The sequence below is a fragment of the Bos grunniens genome, chromosome 5, assembly GCF_055505025.1.
Source record: "Bos grunniens cultivar Pamir isolate PY7600 chromosome 5, Bosgru_T2T1.0, whole genome shotgun sequence".
Classification (NCBI taxonomy): domain Eukaryota; kingdom Metazoa; phylum Chordata; class Mammalia; order Artiodactyla; family Bovidae; genus Bos; species Bos grunniens.
In genome coordinates, this window is record NC_141169.1 from 108,366,446 (window position 1) to 108,392,289 (window position 25,844).

The 25,844-nt window shown below is 49.8% G+C and overlaps 1 protein-coding gene and 1 long non-coding RNA gene across 8 annotated transcripts in view; one reads left to right on the forward strand and one right to left on the reverse strand.

Moving 5' to 3' along the window:
• Window positions 1–8,014: 8,014 nt before the first annotated feature.
• The window catches only part of IQSEC3 (IQ motif and Sec7 domain ArfGEF 3), a 92,449-nt gene continuing 74,619 nt past the window's right edge, over window positions 8,015–25,844 (forward strand). For 6 of the 7 annotated variants that reach the window (XM_086402442.1, XM_086402443.1, XM_086402444.1 and 3 more), the window contains exon 1: window positions 8,015–8,661. In XM_086402442.1, the coding sequence (XP_086258568.1) occupies window positions 8,144–8,661 (518 nt within the window). In that variant the 5' untranslated portion in view covers window positions 8,015–8,143. The remainder of the gene's footprint in view (window positions 8,662–25,844) is intronic. The other variant, XM_086402449.1, reaches the window with a different exon arrangement.
• LOC147372971 (uncharacterized) lies at window positions 9,535–18,817 on the reverse strand. Its single transcript, XR_015164415.1, has 3 exons — window positions 18,429–18,817; window positions 15,946–16,080; window positions 9,535–10,244 (listed from the first exon to the last, which is right to left on the reverse strand). It is a non-coding gene; the product is annotated as an uncharacterized LOC147372971 (long non-coding RNA).

Consider the following 25,844-nt stretch of genomic DNA (forward strand, 5'->3'; position numbering starts at 1 on the left):
TTGGGTGCGTGTGTGCGCTCAGCTGCATCTGACTCTTTGTGACCCCATGGACTGTAGCCCGCCAGGCTACCCTGTCCACGGGATTTCCCAGGGAGGAATACTGGAGTATTCCTACCATGTCATTTTAAAAGAGAGAGATCTGAGGCTCAAGGAGGTAAGTGCCCTTTTCTATGGCTGGATTCTTCCCTATGACTACCCATAATTGCTCACTGGTGTCTCTCTCACTCCTCCCAACCATTTCCAAGACTTCCTCGGGCCTCAACATGCGTGTCCTGAAAGAGGAAAGGTAATCCCTGCCTGCCTTTCCCAGCGGGAGGATGGGAGGATGAAATGATAACAAACACGAAGGTGAAGGTGTCCTGTGAACCGGAGAGGCATTCCTTTTGTTGCTTGCTAGCCCAGGAGCTCTCCACATTAAGGTGCATCAGAATCACCTGGGGTGCTTGTTAAAAATGTACTTCTTGGCTCCTGGCCACAAAAAACTGGCCAGAAGCCAAGACCTATGACTGCATTTGTCCTCCTTCTATCAATGGCTAGAAAATTGTTACATTCCAGTATACACGTGAATTTGAAAACCAATTTTCAGACATTGGAAAAGCAGCAGCACAGGGCGATGGTTCCTAAGAAAAGGAATGCAAACTAGGTGAGCCCCGATCACCCTGGCTTGTGGCCTCGGGGAGGAACTTTCAAGATTGCAATGCAGAGTGGGAGGGAGGCTCAAGAGGGAGGGGATATGTGTATACATACAGCTGCTTCGCGCTGTTGTACAGCAGAAACTAGCACATTGTAAAGCAAGTATATTCCAATTAAAAAAAAATTTTTATGCACCCCCATGTTCATTGCAGGATTATTCACAATAGTCCAGATATGGAAACAACTTAACTGCCTGTGAACAGATGAATAAAGATGTGAGATATATGTATATATATGAATATTACTCACCTATAAAGAAGAATGAAAGCTTGCCATTTGTGACAACATGAATGGATTTTGAGTGCATTATGCTAAGTTAAATGTATCAGAAAGACAAAACCAAATACTGCATGATCTAACTTAAAAAAAAAAACACAAAAAAAACCCCTCATAGGTACAGACAGGTGGTTGCCAGAGATGGGAAATTGTGGACAGAAGTACAAAATTTGGGTTACAAGATAAGTCTTGGCAATGCAATGTACAGCATGGCAACTACAGCTAAACAAAAAGTAAAAAAAAAAGATTGCCATGCAGGGAGCAGGGCAGAGCATGATCTTATCTGAGCTGAGGACTTAAGACACTTAGGGAGGCTGAGGTGGCTGGAATTTACAGAGCAGAGTCAGAGAAGGAGTTACATGAAGAAAGAGCTCCAGGAATCCACAGAGAACCCTTCTTGGGTCTGATGCTAAACACTGAACGCACACGAATATGGTAAAACTCTGTAAGACTCAATAAACAATGACTGGGATAGGGTGGGTGGTTAAGCTGAACCATTCGCAGGGCTCACATAGGCTGGAAGAGATTAGAGTTCTGTCCAGTCACACTGAAGAGACCCTGATGGCATTTGATCAGAGGACAGAATGATCATACCATGGCAACAGGGATAAATTAGCCCAAGAGTTGCCCTAAAAAAAAAGCTTACAAACTAGTCTTGAAAGGATCAAGTGGATCCACAGATAATTTAATGACTTATAAAAGCAGAGCCCAGCACTCTTCAAAGGAAAACAACAAAATTCTGTACTCAACAAAGTCACGTTCAAAATGCCCAGCATATTCTACAGTGGAAATTAATACAACACTTGCAAAGCAATTATACTCCAATAAAAGAAAAAGAAAAAAAATTTAAAAGTCCAGTATAGAATAAACAATTACTAGATATCTGAGGAAGCAGGAAAATGAGACCCAAATTAGGAGAAAACCATAAACATAATGAGGTGAGAAATGAAAAATACAAAAAAATAACTAAGTGGAACTCCTAGAGGTGAACCCATCCTCACAAAGCTCAGAGGGAAAAAAAGACTGAGGGTAAAAAAAAAAAAAAAGAATAGAGAACTTGGTGACCCTTTGAGCAGTTTCTGTTGCTTTATCTTTTAGTTTTATTGATTTTTAAAATTCTGCAGTGTTTATCTGTTTTAATCCCACCCAGTAAAACTTTCCTTTTAGATATTGTATTTTCACCACTAAATGTTATCTAAAAGAAAAAACAGTTTAAATGTAAAGACACAGATAGATTTAAAGGATGGGAGGAAATGTAACTTGTTGTATTAGTTTTCTGTGTCTGCCATAACAAATGATCACAAACGGAGTGGCTTAAGCCATTCAAATGTATTATCTTATGGTTCTGTTAGAAATTCAACATGGGTCTCACCAAAGCTTCAGCACGGCTGCGTTCCTTTCTGAAAGCTTTAGGGTAGAACCAGTTACCGTGCCTTTTCTAGAGACCACCCACACTCCTGGGCTCACGGCCTCTTCTCCCACCTTCTTTTTTTGGCTACACCATGCAGCTTGTGGCACCTTAGTTCCCTGACCACAGACTGAAGCCCGGGCCCCAGCAGTGGAAGCCAGAGTCCTACCCACTGGACCACCAAGGAATTCTTTCTTCCTCTGTCTTCAAAGCAAATAAAGTAGGTCTAGTCCTTCTCAAGTTACACTACTCTGACCATTCTTCTGGAGTCATGTCTCCATGTGCCCACAGCCAGAGGAAGTTCTCCGCCTTTAAGGAACCATGTGGTTAGACTGAACACACCTGGATGACACCTCCATGACATTCTTCCCATCTCAAGGTCATAATTTTAATGGCACCTGTAAAGTCTCTTTTACCATGTAAGGTAACATATTCACAGGTTCTCAGGCTGGGATATGGACATTTCGGGAGCTATTATTCTGCCTACCACACATGCAAACATTAACGGTGAAAAAGCTGGAGAGGCTATCAGGCACTTGCATGTAAAATATTAGTCAAAACTAACTGCAGGGAATTTGCTGGAGGTCAGTGCTTGGGACTTTGCCTTCCAATGCAGGAGTGTGGGTCAATCCCTGGTCAGGGGGCTAAGATCCCACATGCCTTATGGCCAAAAAAAGCAGAACATACAACAGAAGCAATTTTTGTCATATATTCAATAAAGACTTTTTAAAAAATGCTCCACATTAAAAAATATTAACAAGAAAAACAGACTGTAGATTGGACCATATAAAGTCCCAAAAGTTTCAATAAACGTAAGAAGACTGAACTCATATGTTCTGTGATCATAAAGGAATTTAATTAGAAATTAATAATAGAAAGATTTAGAAGTAACAGGGAAATTGCAAAATATTTTGCTCTGAATGAAAATGAGAACAAAATTTGTGGGATGCAGTAAAAAGAGTGCTTTATAAAACTTTAAAAACAGCAAAAATTTAGAGCTTTAAGTGCTTATATGAAAAAAGAAGAAACGTCTAAAGTCATCAACCTAAGCTTCCACCTTAAGAATCTAGTAAAAGAAAAGCAAGAGGAAACACTGCTGGGGCTGCTGCTAAGTCGCTTCAGTCGTGTCCGACTCTGTGCTACCCCAGAGATGGCAGCCCACCAGGCTCCCCCATCCCTGGGATTCTCCAGGCAAGAATGCTGGAGTGGGTTGCCATTTGCTTCTCCAATGTGTGAAAATGAAAAGCCAAAGTGAAGTCGCTCAGTCATGTCCGACTCTTAGCGACCCCATGGACTGCAGCCTACCGGGCTCCTCTGTCCATGGGATTTTCCAGGCAAGAGTACTGGAGTGGGGTGCCATTGCCTTCTCTGACACATATTTACTATCTGGCCCTTTACAGAAAATCTCCCAACTCCTGCTCCAGCTTGTATCAAAATATTTATTTTCCAGAGCAATATGCTTTAGTACAGGAAACACAAGTAGGTAGAAAAACTGAAAATAAGAGAAGAGGGCTTCCTTGTTGCTCCAGTGGTTGGGAATCTGTCTTACAACGTAGGAGACAGGGTTTGATCCCTAGGTCGGGAAGATCCCCTGCAGAAGGAAACGGCAATGCACTCCAGTATTCTTATCTGGGAAATCCTATGGACAGAGAAGCCTGGCGGGCTACAGTCCTTAGGGTCACAAAGAGTCGGATATGATTGAGCACACACACATTCAGGCTTCTTGCATTCCTTGCCCTCTGGCTACCACAGAGCAATTGCCTCATCATGACCTCTGCTTCTGTTGTCACATCTTCTCTCTGACATTCTCACCTTCCTCTTACAAAGACTCTTGTGATTCAAGATTCTTAATTTTATCACATATTTAATGTGGCTTTTGCCATATAAGTTAATACATTCACAGGTTTTGGTGATTAAGACTAAGACATCTTTGGGAGGTCATTCTGCCTACAAGAGAAGCAAATTACCAAAATGGATACCCAAAGAAACAGAATGTTTGAATAGCCCCATGTGTACTAAAGAACTTGAATTCTTCCTACAGGGGCTTCCCTGGTGTTCCAGTGGTTAAGAATCTGCCTTGCAATGTAAGGGAGACGGGTTCAACCCCTCATCCGGGAAGATCCCACATGCTGCGGGGCAACTGATCCCACAAGCCACAACCAATGAGCCTGAGCTCTAGAGCCTGTGAGCTGCAACTACTGAAGCCCATGTGCCTTAGAGCCTATGCTCTAAGAGAAGCAACAGGAGAAGCCCCGGCAACGAGAAGCCTTTGCACTGCAACTAGCGAATGCCTGTGCACAGCAACAAAGACCCAGTGCAACCAAAAAAGGCTAAAAATAACAAGTGATAGCAAGGATGTGAAACATGTGAACCTCTCACCTACTGCTGATGAGAATAAAAAACAGTACAACCACTTTGGAAAACAGTTTGACAGTTTCTTATTGTTAAATATTTGTGTGTGTGTGTATATATATATATATATATGTATGTATATATATATGTATATGACTTGGCAATTCCAATTCTAGATTTTTCTTTCTTATATGACCAACCTAGATAGCATATTGAAAAGCAGAGACATTACTTTGCCCACAAAGGTCCGTTTAGTCAAGGCTATGGTTTTTCCAGTGGTCATGTATGGATGTGAGTTGGACTGTGAAGAAAGCTGAGTGCTGAAGAATTGATGCTTTTGAACTGTGGTATTGGAGAAGACTCTTGAGAGTCCCTTGGACTGCACGGAGATCCAACCAGTCCATTCTAAAGGAGATCAGCCCTGGGTGTTCTTTGGAAGAAATGATGCAAAAGCTGAAACTCCAAATACTTTGGTCACATTATGCGAAGAGTTGACTGATTGGAAAAGACTCTGATGCTGGGAGGGATTGGGGGCAGGAGGAAAAGGGGACGACAGAGGATGAGATGGCTGGATGGCATCACCGACTCGATGGACATGAGTCTGAGTGAACTCCGGGAGTTGGTGATGGATAGGGAGGCCTGGCGTGCTGCGATTCATGGGGTCGCAAAGAGTCATTCACAACTGAGCGACTGAACTGAACTGAACTGAAGACACATGTAGCATAAAATATGAAACATATGAAAACATGTCTGCATAAATAACTGTCCATTAATGATCACAACAGCTTTATTTAAGATAATCAAAAGCAAGAAACAACCAAATGTCCATCCATTAATAAGCGAGTAGATAAATTATAGTGTGTCCATATCATAGAAGACTACTCAGAAATAAAAGGGAACAAAATATTGATACCTATAACAGATGAACCTCAAAAGAATGATGCTGTGCAAAAAGAAAAGACAAAAGAATATATTCGCTGTGATTGCCATTTATGTGAAATTCTAGAATAGGCAAAACTAATCTCTCTTGACAGAAAGCAGATCAGTGGTTGATTGGGGATGAGGATGACAGCAATTGACTGCAAAGGGGCATGAGGTAATAACCCCATTTTTTGCAGTGATGGAAATTTTGATTACACAGTATAAATTTTTGTCAAAATTCATTGAACTGTGCACATGAAGTGGGTGCATACTATTACATGAGTTGTAACTCAATAATTTTTTTTTAATCAAAGGAAAAAAGTTAAAAGATAAAAACATTTGGGCTCCACTCCAAGTGATTCCAACACAGCAGAACTAATAGGGACCGCCATAGATAATTATGCTGCAGACTATTTCACTTACAGACATAGTATTGGTGTCTATGAACAGCCAACTCTTGTTTCGACAACAAATCAACTAGGCAAGCAGAGAAAATTCAGAAGAAAAGCATTTGCATTGTGTGCGCTCTCATCCCACCCTCTAATCTCCATTCTTCAGTGGAAATACTGGTCACCCTCCTGGGTGCTCTGCTCTCACAACTGCTGGCTCAGCTGTGGATAAGCTTTCTGCACTTATTCTTTACAAAAGGAAATCTGCTAGGAAAATAAATGGGAAGAAAGCAAAATAAAAACCCAAGTGCAGAGAAACCAATATATTTGCAGAGCACAGATCCTCCCCAGGTCATCTAAGTCTGGCACCAGATGGGTGTGGCTGACCCAGCTCACTGGATACCTGGTATCAACAGATATACCCACCCTGGGGGAACAGCAGGTAGACAGGGAGGCTGGTGGGCCACCTGTGTGGAAAATGCAACAGTCCAACAAATATGCTAAGAGCACTCCTAGCCCAGAGGAAAGGGTCATTTCCTGCCAAACTGGATTGAACAGAGGTGCTGTATTTCCATTCCTTAGTCTTTTCTTGCTGCCTGACGTATCTTCATGCCTGACATGACCTTCCCCTGTTCTGTCTATTTGATGACACACTTCCCATTCTTCAGGGCCCAGCTTGAATAACACCTCCTCCTTATCAGATCACCATAGTTAAACACAATTTCTCACTCCCCTGAACTCCTATGGCACTTGGCTTAAAGGCCTCTTACAGAAACTTTGATTTATATTCTAGTTGTTCATGTGCATGCCATATCTACTCTACTAGGTTGCAATCCTCTTGAATACAGAAATGATAACTTGTGATCTACGCTACGGCTAGCCTGTATAGTTCCTAGTATGTTACTTAGCACTTAGTGTGTGTTTTATGTAAATTTATTGTAGAAATTATTGAGTGACTCAGTCCACACTGATTCCTGTCTCTGAGCTTTTGCTAATGCTGTTTTCCCTTTCTGGAAAATCTTTCCCACTTCAAGTGTTATTCCCCCCAAGGAGCATACTCAAATCCCCAAGCCATTGGGCTCCTAGAGCACTCGGGGCAATCTCCATCTTATCACTTACAACCACCACTGAATATTGAAATGGAATATTTATTACCTGTTTCACCTACTTAATCATAAGCTTCAAGAAGCCAAAGATTCCATCCTAGTCACCCTTATCTTACCACCACCCAGCACAGTGTTCTGTGCAGTATGCATTTCATAGATGTTTTTTCAAACAGAATGATCTCTTTAAGAAGCTTCTGGAAGCTCTTTAGTCCATGACACAGAGGGTCTGGTTTATTTAGTTCATGTTCCTATTAGAATGGCTAAAACTGTCCTGAGGTCTCATTCCCAGAGAAAATCAAGCATAAACAAACAGCCTTCCTAGCCTAAGTTTCCCCTTGGCTGAAGAAGTAGGACCAGATGTTGTCTGGGGTCTCTCAGTGTCCCATGACCCTCCTGTTCCAGGGGATTCCCCCAGCAGAATACAAGATTGCCGAGTACACAAGAGGCAAGGGTGGCCTCTGCTCGGAAGGTCTTTAAAATGGACCCTCACCCCCTGGGATGACTGGACACAGGAAAAAGAACGAGTGACCTGTCAGACTTCCTCTTTCTCGTACATTTCTGTCTCTTTTCGCCATCCTCTCCCTTTCTGCTTCCTCTTTCCTTGTCTGCTTCTGTTCTCCTCCCGGTCCCACCTCACTTCCACCTCGCCGGCTATGCCTTCTTGCCAGATTCATGTCATCCATCCCGGGCCCCCTCCGTTTATCCTGAGCCTCTACCCGCTCTCTCATTCGCCTCTCTCCGCCCCTGACAGCCCTGCAGGAAGCCGAGACTCCTCACGAAGCCTGGAGGGGGTGGGAGGGGGAGGATGGGAGGGGGAAGGTGGGCCCGGGCGCCGCGGTCCCGCCCCCTGTGCGTGTGTGAATGTCGGTGTGGCGGTGACGCGGCGCCGGCGGCGGGAGGGAGGCGAGCGGACCGCCGGGGCTGCTGGGCTCGTGCGCGCCCTCGCGCTCCCCGCCGCCCGCCGAGGCGCAGGCAGGGCGCAGGCGGCGGCGGGCGGCATGGAGAGCCTGCTGGAGAACCCGGTGCGCGCCGTGCTCTACCTCAAGGAGCTCACGGCCATCGTGCAGAACCAGCAGAGCCTCATCCACACCCAGCGCCAGCGCATCGACGAGCTGGAGCGGCGGCTGGACGAGCTGAGCGCCGAGAACCGCAGCCTGTGGGAGCACCAGCAGCTGCTGCAAGCCCAGCCTCCGCCCGGGCTCGTGCCCCCGTCGCCGGCCACCGCCGGGGCCCAGGAGCAGCTCCAGGACCACGGACAGCTGCCTCCCGCCGCGCCACAGCCCGCGCCCGAGCAGCCCCCGCTTCAGCACCACGGACAGCTCCTGGCTCAGCCCCAGCCGGGCCCCAGCGGCAGGGCTCACGCGCCCCAGTCGCCCCACCAGCACCCGGTGGCGCCCGGGGCCGTGGCCGACAAGGAGAAGGAGCGTCCCCCGAGTTGTTGCGCTGCTGCTGGAACCCTCCTTCAGCACAAATCCCCCGCCGCCCTCGGCAAGGGCGTCCTGAGCAGGAGACCCGAGTGAGTGGGGAAGAAGGCATGGGAACCGTTGTGGGAGGGAGGGAAGCTAACGGACGTGAGTGGGGGACGAGGGGGTAATCAGATGCACCCGAGTCTGGAGGACTAGGGCAGTGTGAAGTGGAGGGGTGAGAAGATGCTTAGGGGCAGCAGTATGTCAAGGAGATTTGGGGGGAAGGAGGGAATGACACCAGTGTTCGAGGGGGTCTGGGGGATGTTGGAGCAAAAGGGGTCAGAGGAGGAAAGACATGGGGGTTAAGTGATTAGGGTTATTGAAAACTGGCAGATTTCAAAGGGGACAAGACTGGGGGCGAAGTTAGGGAGGAAGATTAAACTGAAGAAAAGAGAACAGTTGAAGAATCTTTTTAAGTTAGGGAAAATCTGGATGGGAGTTTGGGTAGTAAAATTATTTGAATGGAGAGGGAGATATGAAAAAAAAGACATGTTAAGAGCTTTAAAAAGGACAGGGTCCAGGAAGAGTAGAACTGGGGTCTGAGGGGATTTGGGAGGCAGAACATAAGGCTGAGAGGCAGGATGATGTGAGAAGGAAGGGGGGCTGGATACAGAGGAAGAGGAGGGTGGGAGAAAGCATCTCCCAGGGAACAAGCTAGCTCTTTAACCGATGCAGTGGGAGTCAAAAGCCAGGAGTGGCTTGTTTGGGGAAGCTTACTCTGCTCTGACCTGAGTGGACCCTCTTTCTTCTGAATCCCCACAAATCTAGAGGGGTGCCAGGTAACAACCCATCAAGCCTACAGAGAATCCCTTTTCAGTGTCAGGTCTGTCTGGTTACAGCTCTACCCTCTGACTCAAGGAGGATTTCTATGCAAAGTGTTAGCAATCGTGGAAAGGGAATAATGATGAGACAGTTGGCAAACGGAGTTGGCATTTGGATGTAATTCCTGTTATGGCTGGTGACTGCAAATCTTGTTTCCCCTTGGTTATTTGGTGATAAGTGGAATCTCATGTTAGGTCCAGAGAGAAATATGCTTATTAGCTCCTAATGAGAAACTCTAGAACTTCAAGTTCTTTTTCTTTACATCCAATGTCCATGAACTAGGGATATGGGAAGAAGAGAAGACTGGAATATTCTCTCCTCTGTGTTGGGAAGGCTGTGACCATGTCAGCTTCCTTTCTCTGAGGAGACAGGTGATGGAAGAACAGCTCACGGGAAATCAGAAGCTAGTCAGCACCTGACCCTGACAATGGGGATGGTAAGGAAGTTGGGGGTGGGAAAGGAGAAGAACCAAGAGTCATCTTCAGCAGCCTTGGCATGCTTTAATCTACAGATACTTGTGAAGATTTGATGTAGGTTCATTTTTTCCTCGTATCTACTGCAGAGTTAGACAAGTTGGGTCAGGACACATGGTAGACGTGACCAAAATCTTGGGCTCTTAAGAGGGGAAGATCCAGGATGACTCCACAGCGTTTGATTCAAACCCCAAGAAGATGCGGCTTTTTTTCTAAGCTCCCTCAATGGTCCATTGCTCTCCCTTCAGTGGCACGGTTTTCTTTCCTTATTTGGCAGAAAAAGCAGAAAGGCAGTTTTCCCTTACTGCCCATGGCTCAGCAAAAGGTGAAAAAAAAATCTGAAACAAAAAAAAAATCCAAAATGCCATGTGTTTCCCCCCACCCCAAATAGGGGGGGAATTATTCTATTCCATTTCCTAGGGCAGCCACAGCTCCCAGGGAATCGTGGTTCCTCTCTTCACGCTCCTCAATGTCCTCCTCCTTTTCCACCACATTCCCACTTTCTCTGCATCCCTTCGGGGACTGTGTGGGCAAGAAGGGTGGAGGAAAGCTCATTTCTCCTGAATAAGGACTTTGCTGTGGCCCCCAAAGCAGCTTAAAGAGCCCAAACTCTCTGGCCCAGGGGCTCTTGCTGGGAACCCAGGGGTTTTAGGTATCATCTGGATTCCTATCCAGCCTCACATGTCACAACTGGAGAGAAACCATCAGGTCCTCATCTTCCCCCCTCCCTTGTCCTGCTTTTCCTTCCCAAGGGAGCAGGACAAAAATAAGTAATTGAAATGGTGGAAGAGAGTGGAAGTTGTTGGAAATCTTTCAGGAAGTTGTGCCAGGTACCAAGAGGTTAACACTGCCAGCAACCCCTTCCTTTCTTCAGATCTGCCAGCTCACCCCACCCTGCTCCTCAAGCCTAGACACCCAGAGACTTAGAGAGCTCAGAAACAAATGCCTCACCTCCTCCCTCAGCTCCCTCCCCACTTGGATGGGAAATCTTGGGCATCCAGACAGACTAATGCCTTTTGGATCCCCGTGTCTCCCCACTTTTCTGCTTAACTTCAGCCCAAGTTTCCCCCGCAGAACCTCAGGAAGGAATCGTCTTTGCTGACTACAAGTTTGGCCCCATCCTGCTCTCCACCCACGACCCCCGTTTTGCATGTCTGTCCTTTTCTACCCAACCTCTCAGTGCTGTTGGGTTAGATATGGGCAGCACTCCATGGACCGGATGAGACTGGGGGAGAGAGAGCCGAGCCAGCAGCCTTTTCCTGGGGCCTCTCCTGGGAATCTCCCTGCTGAATCAGTTCCCTACTGGGCATGCTGACGTAGGAAGAAGAGCCGGCAGAGGGGTCTCTCCTTCATAATTTTGCTGAAATCCTTTTTCGTTTCTTCCTTCCCCTTTTCTGGCCTCAGTAGGGTGAGAATGCAGCCCTGGTGAGGTTGCTGAGGCAGGGGTGAGGGTTACCAGGCACTGTGAGGCTTGTGATCTCACCGCACAGCTTATCTCTTATCCCCAGAACTCATCTTCCTCCCCGAATCCAGGAGAGGCGGGAGCCCTGGGGACCCTGGGGCTGAGAAATAATAGATCGTTTAATTGTCATCAGATCTCCATTAATATGCCGCCCAGCCTCTCCCTCCTCCAGCTAAGGGAGCTGCGAAGCTGGTGGCCTTGGAGGTCAGGTCAAGGAAGCAACAATGTGGGAACGGGTGAGTGTAAAGACATCGCGAAGAATGACACCCAAGGGGTTAACATTCTTTCTCTGCTGCTTCCTGGCTCTTGCTAAGCTCCAGCCCCCACTGCTTTTGCCTTTTAATGAAAGCAGCAATCTAGCTTCCTCCTCTTTATTTTTTCAATCAAGGCTCACAGCCTCTACAGAATTGATTATCCCTTTCCTGGCTGGAGCCAGAGCTTCAGCCTGACCCAGCAAAGTCCCTTACTCGCAATGGAAGCATATGACCCAGCCTGAAGCTCCAGGCTGCAGTGTGGCCACAGCTTCTCTGCTTGAGCATGTGTCCATCTGTCCACCCAGCCATGTGTTTAGAGCCAGTGGATCCCAGGGCTTGCCCAAGTCCTCACGTCCATGGGCAGAGGATTACTGGAGGCAGGCTAAGATTCTCTCATTATAATTCAAATTCAGCTCCTACCCTGGAGCTCCCCATCTCCATGGGGCCGAGAACTCTGAATGTCTTGTGAGCTCCTGTCCTCTCTTCTTCCTCCTTTGTCTTTTTTATATGTTCTGTCTTCCCCCTTTCATCCCTCCCCTCAAACACACCCACTCCCCGTATTTTCTTCCTTCCATCCTTTGCTTCCATGTAAGCTGTGTAGACATGTCTCCTCCTCTCTGCTCCCATCCTAAGCATAAACTAAATCTTGGGTCATCTGAGCACCATGGTCTTGTGCTCCCCAGAGTCAGGGGATGGCAGGAAGACTACTGGAAGTGACTTCTAGCCTGTTGTCTGAGACCCTGATTGGAGCAGGCATCTGTGCTCCTACTGAATCAAGGTTGTCTGCCCGGAGGTGGCAGATCTCCAAGAAGAGCCCCTCATGGGAGCTCTTAAGAGTGTGTGAAGGTCTGTCAGTCAACTCTATTGTATCCGTTCAAAATCCTGCACTCTCTGCTGCGAAAAGACAGAAAAGACACAGACCATCCGTGCTCAATGCACTCGAGACACGGGTTTACAAACGTCTTGGTAAGTGTTAAGTGGACTGCAGGTGCCCAGAGCCTGCCTCTATCAGAACAGAATGGGGTAAAAAGGAGAGTGTACACAGCATATCCACAGCCCAGAGAGGTTTCTGAGGTTGCCGCCAAGGGTTTACGTGAAGAACAGTGAGAGGCAGGGACAGCTGGGTGGGGACAGAGCTGGGAGGAGTCAATCCAAGGAAATGTCTGTGATGCACGCACTTACCATTCCCCTCTGACCTACAGCCCCTCCCCCATCACCCCCCTCACCCCCCAAGGCTAAACCCATCAACGTAGGAAGAACTCAGTACTGGTCCTTTCTTCCCAGTGGCTAAAACCCCTGCTAGCTGAGGAAGTCACACTATGCCCTTGTTCCCCAGCCTCCCTGTCCTCCTCTTGCCCATTTCAATAAGGAGGGGACGACACCAGGCTGGCCAGCTGGAAAAGGGGCCTGAGTGAAGGCTCGCTGAGAGGGGGAGGGCTTGGGCATCTTCTGCCCACCCAGAAGCTGGCACGGGCAGACACTCGGGGCGCTCTGCCGTCCCCTGCCGCTCTGAGGGCCCGGGCCACTGCTCCTTCCTCACTCTCAGCCCAAAACAACCGGACTCCAGAGAAAAGTCACCTGCGTGCCTGCTCCACCGCCACCTCCTTCCTTCCCCAGCCCTTCTCAGAACCACACGGCCAACAGCAGAGGCCCTCTCAAGGCCATCCTGGCACATCTTCCTCTTGGCCCGAAATCCAGTGAGAGGAGCAGCAGTTGGTCCTGCTGATTCAGCAAATATCTATGCGGCCCGAGTTTCAGAGGTCACTTGTGAAACAAGGCAGATGGGTCAGGTCTGGGGGGAGGGTGACATGAAAAATCAGGGAGAGCCAGACAATCAGCTGGACTGCGGTCTGGAAAGAGGCCTGGATCTTGGACTTAAACCCCACATAAGGAATTTTAGACACAGACGGCCCTGTTGCAGACCCTAAACGTTTTCCACTGGGGCCTGCAAGAACTCTCAGAGGACCCAGGGTGGCAGCGGTTTAGCAAGGGGTATCTTAGGAACAGGTCCTGGGGATGTGCTCCTTGCACCTGGCAGACCCCCAAACGCAAGGCCATGTGGTGGGACTTCTGAGGCTGAGGCCGCTGCAGCACCTTCCTCCTCTGCTTCGTGAGAAGCATGAAGTGTGGGTTCCTACACAAGTTGCAAAGGGCTTCTTGTGTTCACACAGGAATGGAGGGTCCTGTCCACTTCAGGCAGCAAGGGCATTAACAGTCGAGTAAGAGGAGGAGTAGCGGGAGGGAGAAACTAGGTTATTCAGGCTAAAAGGAACTTAAGGAAACCACGTTGCTGTTGTTCAGTCGCTCAGTCATGTCTCTTTGCGACCCTATGGACTGCAGCCTGCCAGGCTCCTCTGTCCAGGGGATTCTGCAGGCAAGAATACTGGACTGGGTTGCCATTTCCTCCTCCAGGGGATCTTCCCAACCCAGGGATCGAATCTGCGTCTCCTGTGTTGGCAGGTAGATTTTTTTTACCGCTGAGCCACCTGGGAGTTTTCAAGATCCAGGTGGTTCAGAACCTGGGCTTTGCAGGCAGGCATACCGGGTATGAATCCTGCTCCACCAGCTACCAGCTGGAATGCCTTACATTTATTTTTTCAACTGTTATTGGAGGATAGTTGCTTTACAATGTTGTGTTAGTTTCTGCTGTACAGCAAAGTGAATCAGCTACATGTAAACATACATCCCCTTTTCTGGGTTCCCATTTAGGTCACGAGAGCACTGAGTAGAGTTCCCTTATACCTTTTTTGAGCCTTGTTTTTTTTTTTTATGAAATAAGGAATAATATCTACTTTAAAAGGTTGTTGTAAAAAATTTTAAATTAGATTATATACATTTTAAGCTGTTCTGGGCACGTAGTAAGTGCTCAATACACTGTAATATTTCTACAGATAAAGAAACCAGGACCCAAGTTTCATCCAGAGTGAGACCATAGCTATCGAGGAGAATCCAGGTTGAGGATTCCTTCAGGAAGTGTTCCAGGCCACATTTCTATGTGTGACCTTTCTTCAACCACCACTCAACCTCTGGACAGTGTGCACCAGATATGTGAATGGGAGCCTGCCTCGAAATGCAGCTGGGCAGGACAAACCCGTCGTCCCTTAGTGAGCTGTGAGGAGGTCTCACAACTCAATAGCTGGGAACTGCTTCCTTAAGCCCAACCTGAATTTCTTCAGCTGCATTTTCAGATTGCTTGCACTTTTCTTATGGACACTGAGGGGACCCGAGTCGCCACCCAACACCCCACAGTGGTGATAATGACCTCATCCGTCTTCTAAATGGGGAAACCACAGTGTCATCTCGTATGTGACCTTGTCAAGGACAACAGGGGAGGGTGGGGGATGGAGTCTGAACCAGGAGAATGCCTCCCGTTCACTGGAATGAAAGCTAAATCCATTTCTCCAAATTCTCCCATTCTGGGAAGGGAAGGGAGAAGGCAGACCCACTCTTCGCAGGACTCTGCAGTCAGAAAGGGAGACAGAGCAGGGCTGAGAAAAGTGGGAGGCCTGACCCGACGTGGCGTTTTGGCCGAAGCTGGGCGGTCAGGGTGGCTGGGGGAGGACTCTGCTTCATTCTGGTCAAGCCCAGAGGCTAAAGGAGTTTCATCTTGCAAGGACTCTCTTAGAATAAATACCTTCTAGAAAAAAACAAGGGAAGACTGGTGTGCTGCAGTCCATGGGGTCACAAAGAGTCAGATACGGCTTAGCAGCTGAACAACAGCAGCAAGAAAACAAATGGAAAGGTAGTTGTGGCTGTGAGGCCATCACAGGCAAAGGCGTGTGGGGGGGGGTGGGGCGGGAGGGGGGAGCACCGGGCAGGGCAGGGCAGGGCAAAGGCTGCTGTGCTGTTGCTGTTTAGAACATCCCATTGGGAGGGTTATGTAACTGCCAGGCGGGGGCTGTGCGGAGCACTACCTTCCCTCCCCAGCAGGGGGCGGACTGCTGTGGACAGGAGGCCTGCAGGCCAGTGGAAGTCCTGCCCAGAGAAGCACCCCACCCCTGCCCCGACCAGGAAGGTGTCTACAGCCCCAGGGGCTGGACCGCCTTGGGAGCTGTACCAGGGTCCCCCAGACCCTCCGAATGTCAGGGGAATGTCAGAGCTGAAAAGGTTCTGGAAGGTCATTTGCACTGAACTTCTCATTTGGTAAATGAGAAAACCATGGCTTGAGAGAGAAGGGGCTGGTGCTTCCAAACTGATTAGTGGCCGAACTAGGTTTACAACTCAGCTTCTCCACGCTCTTCATCCAGCGCTCTTGTCAGTGTGCAGTGAGGGGCTGAGAGAACCAGTCAGCGCTGCCCCGTGGGTGTGCAGGGCCAAACTTACCTCCAGTTACAGGGGTGTAGGGCACCCAGGGAGGTCTCTCTGCCTTCCAGAACATCTTGCCTAGGCCAGCAATTCCACAATTACAGACTCCTTTGGGGACTTCGGGTTATCCCCCTTGTTAAAATGCAAATTCTCCTAGGACAGGAGAAAAACAACACGTTTGGCTCTGAAAGCATGGGAGTTTATCTGAACAGTGTCTGAGGACAAGCTTGACAAGGGAAGAGATGTCTAACAGTTGGGGCAGGAGGCTCAGAAGGTGTTGAAGGGCTCACAGGGGAGGCTGATGAAGCCTGAGTGGTCTTCACATCCACTGTATTTTGCAAGGAATTAGCACTGCCTGGCAAGCAAAGGGGAGGGACCCGGGGCACTCACTCCCACACTGGCTATTCTTGAAATTATCTGCGCTGGAGAAGGAATACTTCCCCAATGAGCCCCATGTGTAAAATTCACAAGGCAGGAATCTAAGGAGCATCCTGGTGCTTGGTTAAGCAATTTTGATCCTTTCTAGACCCTTAAAATAATATGTTAGATGGCAAAACTCTCACACAACTCTAATGGGGTCTGTCATGGTGGGGGGATGTTGGCAGGCAGTAGGTGGGTGTTACATGAGCTTGAGAAGGGTGGGGGATGGAGGCCAGCTCAATACGTAGCAGTGTGTGATGAACAACACGAGAAGGAATAAGCTCTCAGTGCGTAGGGCACAGGCAGCCTCATCCATCCTTGAGTGGAGGGAGGGGATACGGAGTCAGGGCTGAAGAAAGTCTCAGCTAGAGGGAGGTCCATGAGGGGGTGGGCGGTGCCCACACTCATGGGCACAGTTTCCCCAGCTGAGCACCTGGGAAACGCTGGATCAGAGGCTCAGGTCTGAAGGCCAACTGGGGAGCGTACATCCCACCCCAATTCTACCCGTGAGGATGGAGAGCCCCCTCCTCCTTTGACCCAAGCCTCTGAGCAATCCAGTCCTCAGCCTGGGAAGCTTTAGGAAGAATGAAGCATAAGAAAGCCTTGGAGTGTTCCAACACACACACACACACACACACACACACATATACTCTCTCTCTCTCTCTCTCTCTCTGCACATGCACACAGCCCATCAGCAGGCTCAACTAGAAATGGAAAACAGGTCTAAGAGGATGGGAGGGAAAGGAAACCTGATTTGCTGCCGTGTCACCAGGTAGAAAACAGACAAAGGAGAAAGGGTTGGATTCTGGGGTCACCGCCTGGCCTGGGAGCAGCCATGGGAAGCAGCAGCCAGGCTCCAGGCCTCTCTCATTTCTCCACCAGGCAGTGGTGTGAGCTATGGTCAGGGAGCCGCTAGGACGCTGCCGGGAGGGAGAGTGGGTGTGAGTCTGGCGTGGCTGCATTTGGGGGACGGAGAAGGTGCGTCTGTGCGAGGGTGGGTTCGTTCCTGACTCCAGGCTGGAGGAGGGGGTGATGGCTCCACCCCACAGCACAGGCCTCCTCGCTGCCTTCTCATCGCCCAGACTGCGCACGCTGTCCCGACTCTGGCTTCCTTCTTTCTCTGAGTGCTTGCTTCTCTCTGCTGCCCAGCCAGCTCTCCTCCTGGTCCCCCAATGGGGCAAGTCTACAGTACCTCCACTTTCTCCCCCTCACTTTGCCTGGAGCATGGAGGAGATTTGGCCTCTGGAGGCTGTGAGCTCCGGGAAGAAGGAGGTGGGCGGAACAGGGGCAAGGTATTTGGGACTCTGCAGAGGTGCTGTGTTTGGACGCTCAGGTGCTGGCAGCAGCAAGATGCTGGCCAAACCGCAGAGATCTGCTCTGAACTGGCCCAGCTGTGGCCAGGGCCTGGCGCCCATGACCTCTCCAAGTTTGGGTGCAGCAGGTCAAATCAGCTGCCTCCCTGTTTCCAATCAGGAATGCACTCCCCATCCCAGCGGAGAGGCAAGGGAATTCCACAATTTCCTCCGTGATAAATGATTCCAATCTACCATGATTTTCATTCAACACATCACTTCAACACAATGATTATTTAAAACAGCAACAAAAACTCAGCAGAGCAATTGGGAATCTCCTGGCTGTGTCTAACGTTTCCGGTGCACAGACTGGTCTTTAGGAACAGAGATGCCCGGGTGCTTCCAAACCGGCTTGCTGGGCATCCTGGATATTCTTGGAGCTACTCAACTCCTAAGGACCCGTGGGAGAGGGCCAAAGGGAATTCCAGAGGCACGTGAAGGCACCCTGAGGCAGCAGTGGAAGGGGTGGGTAGAGGACAGTTTCTTGGAGCAGCTCGACTGAACCCAGAAGCCAGGACTCCGGGGTCCTGATCGCTGTGCCCACCCTCACTGACCCCAAGGGTGAACTGCTGCAAATCCACCCCCCTCCCTTCAGTGGGCCTTGGTGTCCTCTCTGCCCAGTGGGGACAATCGGTCTTTGCCCACCTCTGGGTCCCTCTCTGCCTACCGGTCACCGAGGCTGGGGCAAAGCTGAGCCGTTCAGAGGTCGCTGCAACAGGACCAACTTACCTTGGATGAGAAAACTGACTTCCAAATGCTAAGAGCCTCAAGAAGGGAGCTCTGAATCCGCTGGTGTTTTTTTTTTTTTGCGAGAAACCAAGGAGACAGACCCTGGGGCCCCGTGCAGGGAGGCCAGGGCCCGCAGGTCAGGGAGGGCGGGTTGCATTCCGCGGGGTCTTCCCGCTCCAGATTCTCAGGATTTGCAGGCTCCCGCCCCTCGGACACTGAAGCGTAAACCCCGGAGCAGCCGGAGGGGAGCGCTCGGAGCTTGGGGAAGCCCTTTCGCAGGCGGCGCGTCCCGTGGGCTCCGAGGCGGGCGCGCCGGGCCGGCTCGGGGCTGCGTGGGCGGCTTGGCGAGCGGCCGCTGAGGAACGTCCCGGCTCACAAGCCCCTCGGCGCTTCCCGCGGGGGCGACGGGGCGGCCCCCTCGGAACCGCCCACGCGTCGGGAAGCTGTGTGCCCCGCGCCCCGCCTGGCGAGGCGGCTGCTGAGTCACGCGCCCGGGGAGCGTGGCCGCTGCCCCCACCTGCGCGCCTGGCCCTGCAGGGTGGGGAGGGGCGCATCTCGCGGGTCGGCTGCTCCCCGGCAGCGCACCCCGTTCCCCCAACCCCCACCCCGACTGGCGCGCCGCCCGCCCACGGTGTCTGGGAGCATCCCAGCCCCCGCCTCTCCTCTCAGCTGGGGCTTCCGGCAGCGGGCCCTCCCCAGACCCGACCCGCTGCCCTCCTCCGGGGGGCTGGAGACGGGTTCTGGTGAGGGGCGGGGGAAGGGGCGCTGCCCTAGGGTGCGTACGGTCCAAGCTGGATGTCTCAGCCGGGACTGTGGAAAGGGCCATTGCCTTTCTGGGAGAAGCCGCAGGGGCAGCGAAGAGGATCGGGGATCAGGGAGGTGTCAGGGATGTCCAGTTCTACTCAGCATCCACCTCACTAGCCTTCCTTGTACCCAAGTCACTTTGGCAGAGGATCCCAGCCCTGCCTTAGCTTGCTAGATCAACCTAAAGGAAATCAACCCTGAATATTCACTGGAAGAAGTGATGCTGAAGCTGAAGCTCCAATATTTTGGCCACCTGATGTGAAGAGCCAACTCATTGGAAAAGACCCTGATGCTGGGAAAGATGGAGGGCAGGAGGAGAAGGGGGCGCCAGAGGGTGAGATGGTTGGATGGCATCACCAACTCAATGGACATGACTTTGAGCAAACTCTGAGAGATAGTGAAGGACAGGGGAGCCCGGGGTGCTGCAGTCCTTGGGGTTGGGAAGAGTTGGACACGACTGAGCGACTGAACAGCAGCAGAATCACACGACCTTTGAGTTCTGGCCCAACCTGTGATGACTGTAGTGGTTCAGACTGTGGCCTCCGGTTTGAGCCCTGACTCCATCACGTACTGATGTGACCCCTCAGCAGTGACAGCCTCGGTTTTCTTGTCTCTAAAGTAGGAGTAGGAACAGTGAAACCCCCAGGACCACCGTGAATTTAGAGTCGATGTCAATAAAGCACCCAGCAACCTGGGCACCTGGCCCAGTGGGGCCTCAAGGATAGGTATTATCTGGGGCCCCCTCTGGCAAGAACTGGGCCGAAAAGTGTTTTTGGAAGGTGGAGTCTTCCAGAGGGCTTAGAACAGATCTCCTCATTCTCTGACAGCCGCTCAAGTATTTGAAGGCAGTCAATTCTCCTTGGCCTTCCTGACCACTCTCTCCAGCTGCCTCCTTTGCTTTTAGACAAGCGTACGGAGACCTGTAATTTCTGCTCCAGGCGGGTCTGTGGGTGGCTCGGTCCCCTCAGTCTGGCTCCTAGAACATTGGAGCCGCAATGAACCCTGTGGCTCAGGAGTCAGATGTGGCCGGCCAGCTGGGGAAGCGGAGTCCTTCCCTCAGCCCTGCCCCAACCGTGCAGGTTCCGCTTGCTCCCTGGCTCTGCATGGCACCTAGGAACTCACTGGCTTTCTCAGCCCCGGGCCGTAGATGGAGAAGCCACTGTTAGAGAAGCTCATTCTCTGTTCTTCAGGAAGCAGTCTGTCCTTCTGCTCTGGCCCCCTGTCCTTCTGCATGTGGCTTTCATTTTAAAACCCTACATGCTGAACTTTTCATGTTTGGCTTTCATTTTGTCAATCTGTTGTGTTCTTTTTAAAGTTGAATTTACTCTTTTTAAATAGGTAGTATCAAAACATCGACATAGTACAAAACTTGAAAGATGCAAGAATTTACAGTGAAAAGTGTTTCCTCACCTCTATTTTACACCCACTCACCCCCAGCCCCTGTTCCCAGAAGCTACTGTTAGCAATTTCTTGTATATCCTTCCAGGGATAGTGTGTGTGTGTGTGTGTGTGTGTGTGTGTGTGTGTGTGTGTGTGTATAGGCTTCCCAGATGGCGTTAGTGGTAAAGAATCCAACTTCCAATGCAGGAGACACAGAAGGCGTGGATTTGATCCCTGGGTTGGGAAGATCCCCTGGAGGAGGAAATGGCAACCCACTCCAGTATCCTTGCCTGGAAAATTCCATGGGCAGAGGAGCCTGGGGGGCTGTAGTCCATGGGGCCTGCAGAAAGTCGGACACAACTGAGCACTCATACATTTATATGTATATATATTTGTTTAGATGTGTATATATTTCATTTTGTACCAATGGTAGTATACTGTACACTTCTGCATCTTGCATTCTTCCCCCCTAATAATCTATCTGGGTGAGGCTTCCGTATTCAGTATAAAAAGAGCTGTCTCATTCTTTTCAGTAGCTATAAAGTATTCTATTGTGTGACTGTGAATCTGCGTCCTTTCTTTTCGTTCACTGGGCGTGCGGAAGGCAAGCTCTGGGCAGCCTGCCTCTGTGTAATCATTTGGGTGGGCTTTTCTGAGGGTGGGGATGGGTCGTGTGCAGGTAGGCAGGCATTATCCAGGGGCTCTATTTGAACTTGGCCCTCCAGTGGGGGAACCTGCTGGTGGAGCTTCCTACAGACACTGGTAAATTGTGATAGAAATAGATTCAGGAAGTGGGCTTCCCTACCTGAAAACACTCCACTGCTCTTCCAGCTGGGCTCCCTGTGTTGTCTGCACTCATCAGTGTTGGGGAAGCTGCCAGGATGTTATAATCTGGTTCGAAATGAGCTGAGAGTGAGCTCTACAGCCCACCTTCTCCAGGAAGTCTTCCTGAACTGAGAAATAAACTGAGCTTTTCATCATCTCTTCCCCTACTTGCCACTCCAGGCTGAACACACTCCAGTCCTTGCTGAGGGTGAAATTAATTCTTTATTCCTGTGGCTTAAAAGTGCTTATTTTCTTCTCTCTGTAAGTAAATGTCTATGGCATCTGCATTCTTTCTTTCACTTAACAAATATTTATTGATTGTCTGCTGTGTGCCAGGTACTCGGATGTAGCAGCGAGCAAAATACCCCACATCACTTCATGAAGCTTAGAGACAAAAAAAATAAATAAATAAACAAGGTTAAGAATTAAAACATATGTTTGATGGGATAAGTGCTCTGGGGAGAAAGAGAGCAAGGAGGCCTGGGAATAAAAAGGTTTGCCATTTCAGAAGGGGTGCCCTGGGAAGGCTGGGAGCTAGGATAGTGCCTGAGTATGCCCTGGAGAAGGGGTTCTGTGTGGTCTGGAGGAGGAGGGCTCCTGGCAGGGTTCACAGTGGCAAGGGAGCAAGGGAGGCGGGGGGCTGATGGAGCACAAGGAGAGTGGTCTGAGGGGAGTCAGCGCCCTTGGAGGGGTGGCAGTTGCAGGAGTGGGGGGCATGCAGGGCTGCAGCAAACCTTGTAAGAGAGTCTCTCCTGGGATTTCCAGACCCACCAGGCAGTGTTTGGAAGTGCGTAGGGACATTTTAGTTGTCACAATGGCTGGCAGGGGTAGGAGGGGATCCTTTGCTGGCATTTAATGAGCAAGGGCTATGGCTAACATCCTCTACTGCTCAGGACCGTCCCCACCAGGAAGAGTTTCCCTGCCCACAATGCCAGCGTTGCTTGATGAGAAACACTGATGGAGCCTTGGAACCTGTTGTGAAGAGTCTGGCTTTTACTTTGAGAAAAACTGGGAGCTGGTGGATGGTTTTGAGCAGAGAATGCTTTAAAGGGACCTCAGCTGCTGGGTTGAGCCTGGTTTATAGATAGACTGAGGAGGAAGAAAGCTGGTGGCAGGGAGAGAAGGTGGGATGTTGTTGCAAGGTCCAGTTAAAAGATGGAAGTAGCTTGGACCAGGGGTTGTGACAGTAAGTGGCGATAAGCAGGCAAACCCACAGGGCTTCCTGAGGGATTAACGTGGGTATGAGAGAAAGAGGAGGTGAGGATGAGTCCAAGAATTAGGGCCAAAGTTATTGGAAGGATGAGATGAGGATGTCTGTAGGGGTTGAGTTTTAGCCAGGCTAAGTTGGAGATGCCTGTTAGACATGCAGGTGGAGATGGCCTTTGGACGGACTAGAGATAGAATCTGGGGAGGGTGACACCAGCAAGGAATAAGAAAAGAAAAAGAAAAGAAAAAAAAGAGGGCCAGTACGGAGCCTTGGAGCACACCGGTATCAAGAGGTGGGAAGGGGAGCGGAAAAGGAGCAGCCGAAGAGGGAACGGAAGAGCTGGAGACCCACGTGGTGCCCCAGCAGAGAGGAGTCTCAGTGCGGAGGATGGGAGCAGAGTCACCCCCGTGACAGGGTGAGCAGGGAGGGCAGCCCACTGAGCAGCGTGCAGGTCACTGGTGACCCCAAAAAGCCCAACTTGGGTAGAGCAAGGGGTAGGGCAGAAGCTTGATTGGTGTGGAGAAGGGAGAAGAGACAAATTGACCCCGTGTGAAGTCTGGGCCTTAACTAGGTCCTGATTCAGGTGAAAGTAAAGTGAAAGTGAAAGTTGCTCAGTGGTGTCCAACTCTGCGACCCCATGGACTATACAGTCCATGGAATTCTCCAGGCCAGAATACTGGAGCAGGTAGCCTTTCCCTTCTCCAGGGGATCTTCCCAACCCAGGGATTGAACCCAGGTCTCTCGCATTGCAGGCGGATTCTTTACCAACTGAGCCACAAGAAGAGCCCTGATGAAGCAACTGTAAAAAGACTTTTTTTTTTCTTTTTTTAAAAATGTTTTTAGCTGTACCATGAGGCACTTGGGAGCTTCCCTGACCAGGGATCAAACCCACACCCCTTGCATTGGAAGCAGGGAGTTTTAACCACTGGACTGCCAGGGAAGTCGTAAAACATTTTTAAGGCAATCAGGGACATTTGAAAACAATATTAGGGCTTCCTAGGTGACACAGTGATAAAGAACCTGACTGCCAATGCAGGAGATTCAAGAGATGCAGGTTCGATCCCTGGGTTGGGAAGATCCCCTAGAGTAGGAAATGGCAACCCACTCTAATATTCTTGCCTGGGAAATCCCGTGGGCAGAAGAGCCTGGTGGGCTATAGTCCATGGAGTTGAAAAGGGTTGGACATGACTGAGCGACTAAGCACACAGCAAAAACGATGGGGGTAGAAGACTGGCAAAGTACATGTTTGAAATTTCCCTAAAAGGAAGTTTAGAAGATGACGGAATGGAAGGATCTATAGAAAGTGAGTACAGAAAACTCTTTGATGAATTTTTCTAGAAGGAAGAATAAGGAAATGGGGTGATACCTGGAGGGGATGAGGGTTCAGGACAGAAAGTTGTTCTTGAAGGTGGGAGCGACGGGGGCGTGCTTGTCTCAGCCAGCTGCAGGGACGGCCATCCACAGGAAAGGCCCTATACCAAGCACAGCAGGGAGATTGAGGACACGGCCTCACTGCCTGGAGGAAAGTAATGAAAATTTAATATAGGCTAATATTTTATCCTGCACTCACTGTGGCCTGGGCATTCTCTTAAGTGCCTTACAACCTAACTTTATCTCAATATATGTCTCAGTAACTTCTATAGTTGGTGGGGGGTGAGGCACAACAGGGTCAGGAACCCCTCCTCGGTCAAGCAACCATGAGGCAGCATCCAGATTCAAAGCCAAGGGGGATGTGACTCTGGAGTCAGTGCTCTCAGCCTCTGTGCTCCGAAGCCTTCCTGCAGACGATTGCAGGAACCAGGAATGGGCATGCACGTGGCCTTCACCCTGGAGACCGTCATTGAGGGGGAAGTTGCGGGGGAAGGGGAGTACCTGCATGTACTTTATTTGTTTATTTAGTGTTTTAAAAAGCAGCTTTATTGAGAGATACGATTCATTTCCCATCCAATTCACGCATTTAAAGAATACAATTCCTGGGGCTTCCTTGGTGGTCCAGTGGCTAAGACTCAGAGTCCCCATTGCGGGGGGCGTGGGGGCAGTCCCTGGTCAGGACCTAAATCCCAAGACCCTTCATGCCATGGCAAGGATCGAGGATCCCATGGGCCCCAGCTAAGACTCAGAACAGCCAAATAAATAAATATTAAGAAAAAGTAAATTATGCAATCCATGGCTTTTTAGCACCACCATAATTTTAGTGCATTTTCATCACCTCAAAAAAGAAATCCTATACCCTTTGTCACTCGTCTAATCTTCCAACCCTTCTCAACCTCAAGCAAGCACTCATCTCTTCTCTGACTCTAGAGAGTTCCCCGGGCTGGATGTGTCATGGGAATAGAGTCGTGGGAGAAATGGTCGTGTTTGCCTGGCATCTTCATAATGTCTTCAAGGTTCATACGCACACACAGTAGCTTGTATCAACACTTGGTCCTTTTTCTTGGTAGAATGTTATTCCATGGCATGGACAGACCGCACTTTGTTCATCCGTTTGTCCATGGATGGGCATCTAGGTTGCTGCCACATTTCGGCCAGTTCAGTTCAGTTCAGTCACTCAGTCGTGTCCAACTCTTTGCGACCCCATGAATAGCAGCACGTCAGGCCTCCCTGTCCATCACCAACTCCCGGAGTTCACTCAAACTCACGTCCATTGAGTCGGTGATGCCATCCAGCCATCTCATCCTCTGTCGTCCCCTTCTTCTCCTGCCCCCAATCCCTCCCAGCATCAGAGTCTTTTCCAATGAGTCAACTCTTCGCATGAGGTGGCCAAAGTACTGGAGTTTCAGCTTCAGCATCATTCCTTCCAAAGAAATCCCAGGGCTGATCTCCTTCAGAATGGACTGGTTGGATCTCCTTGCAGTCCAAGGGACTCTCAAGAGTCTTCTCCAACACCACAGTTCAAAAGCATCAATTCTTTGGTACTCAGCTTTCTTCACAGTCCAACTCTCACATCCATACATGACCACTGGAAAAATCATAGCCTTGACTAGATGAACCTTTGTTGGCACAGTAATGTCTCTGCTTTTCAATATGCTATCTAGGTTGGTCATAACTTTTCTTCCAAGGAGTAAGCATCTTTTAATTTCATGGCTGCAGTCACCATCTGCAGTGATTTTGGAGCCCCCAAAATAAAGTCTGACACTGTTTCCCCGTGTATTTCCCATGAAGTGATGGGACCAGATGCCATGATCTTCATTTTCTGAATG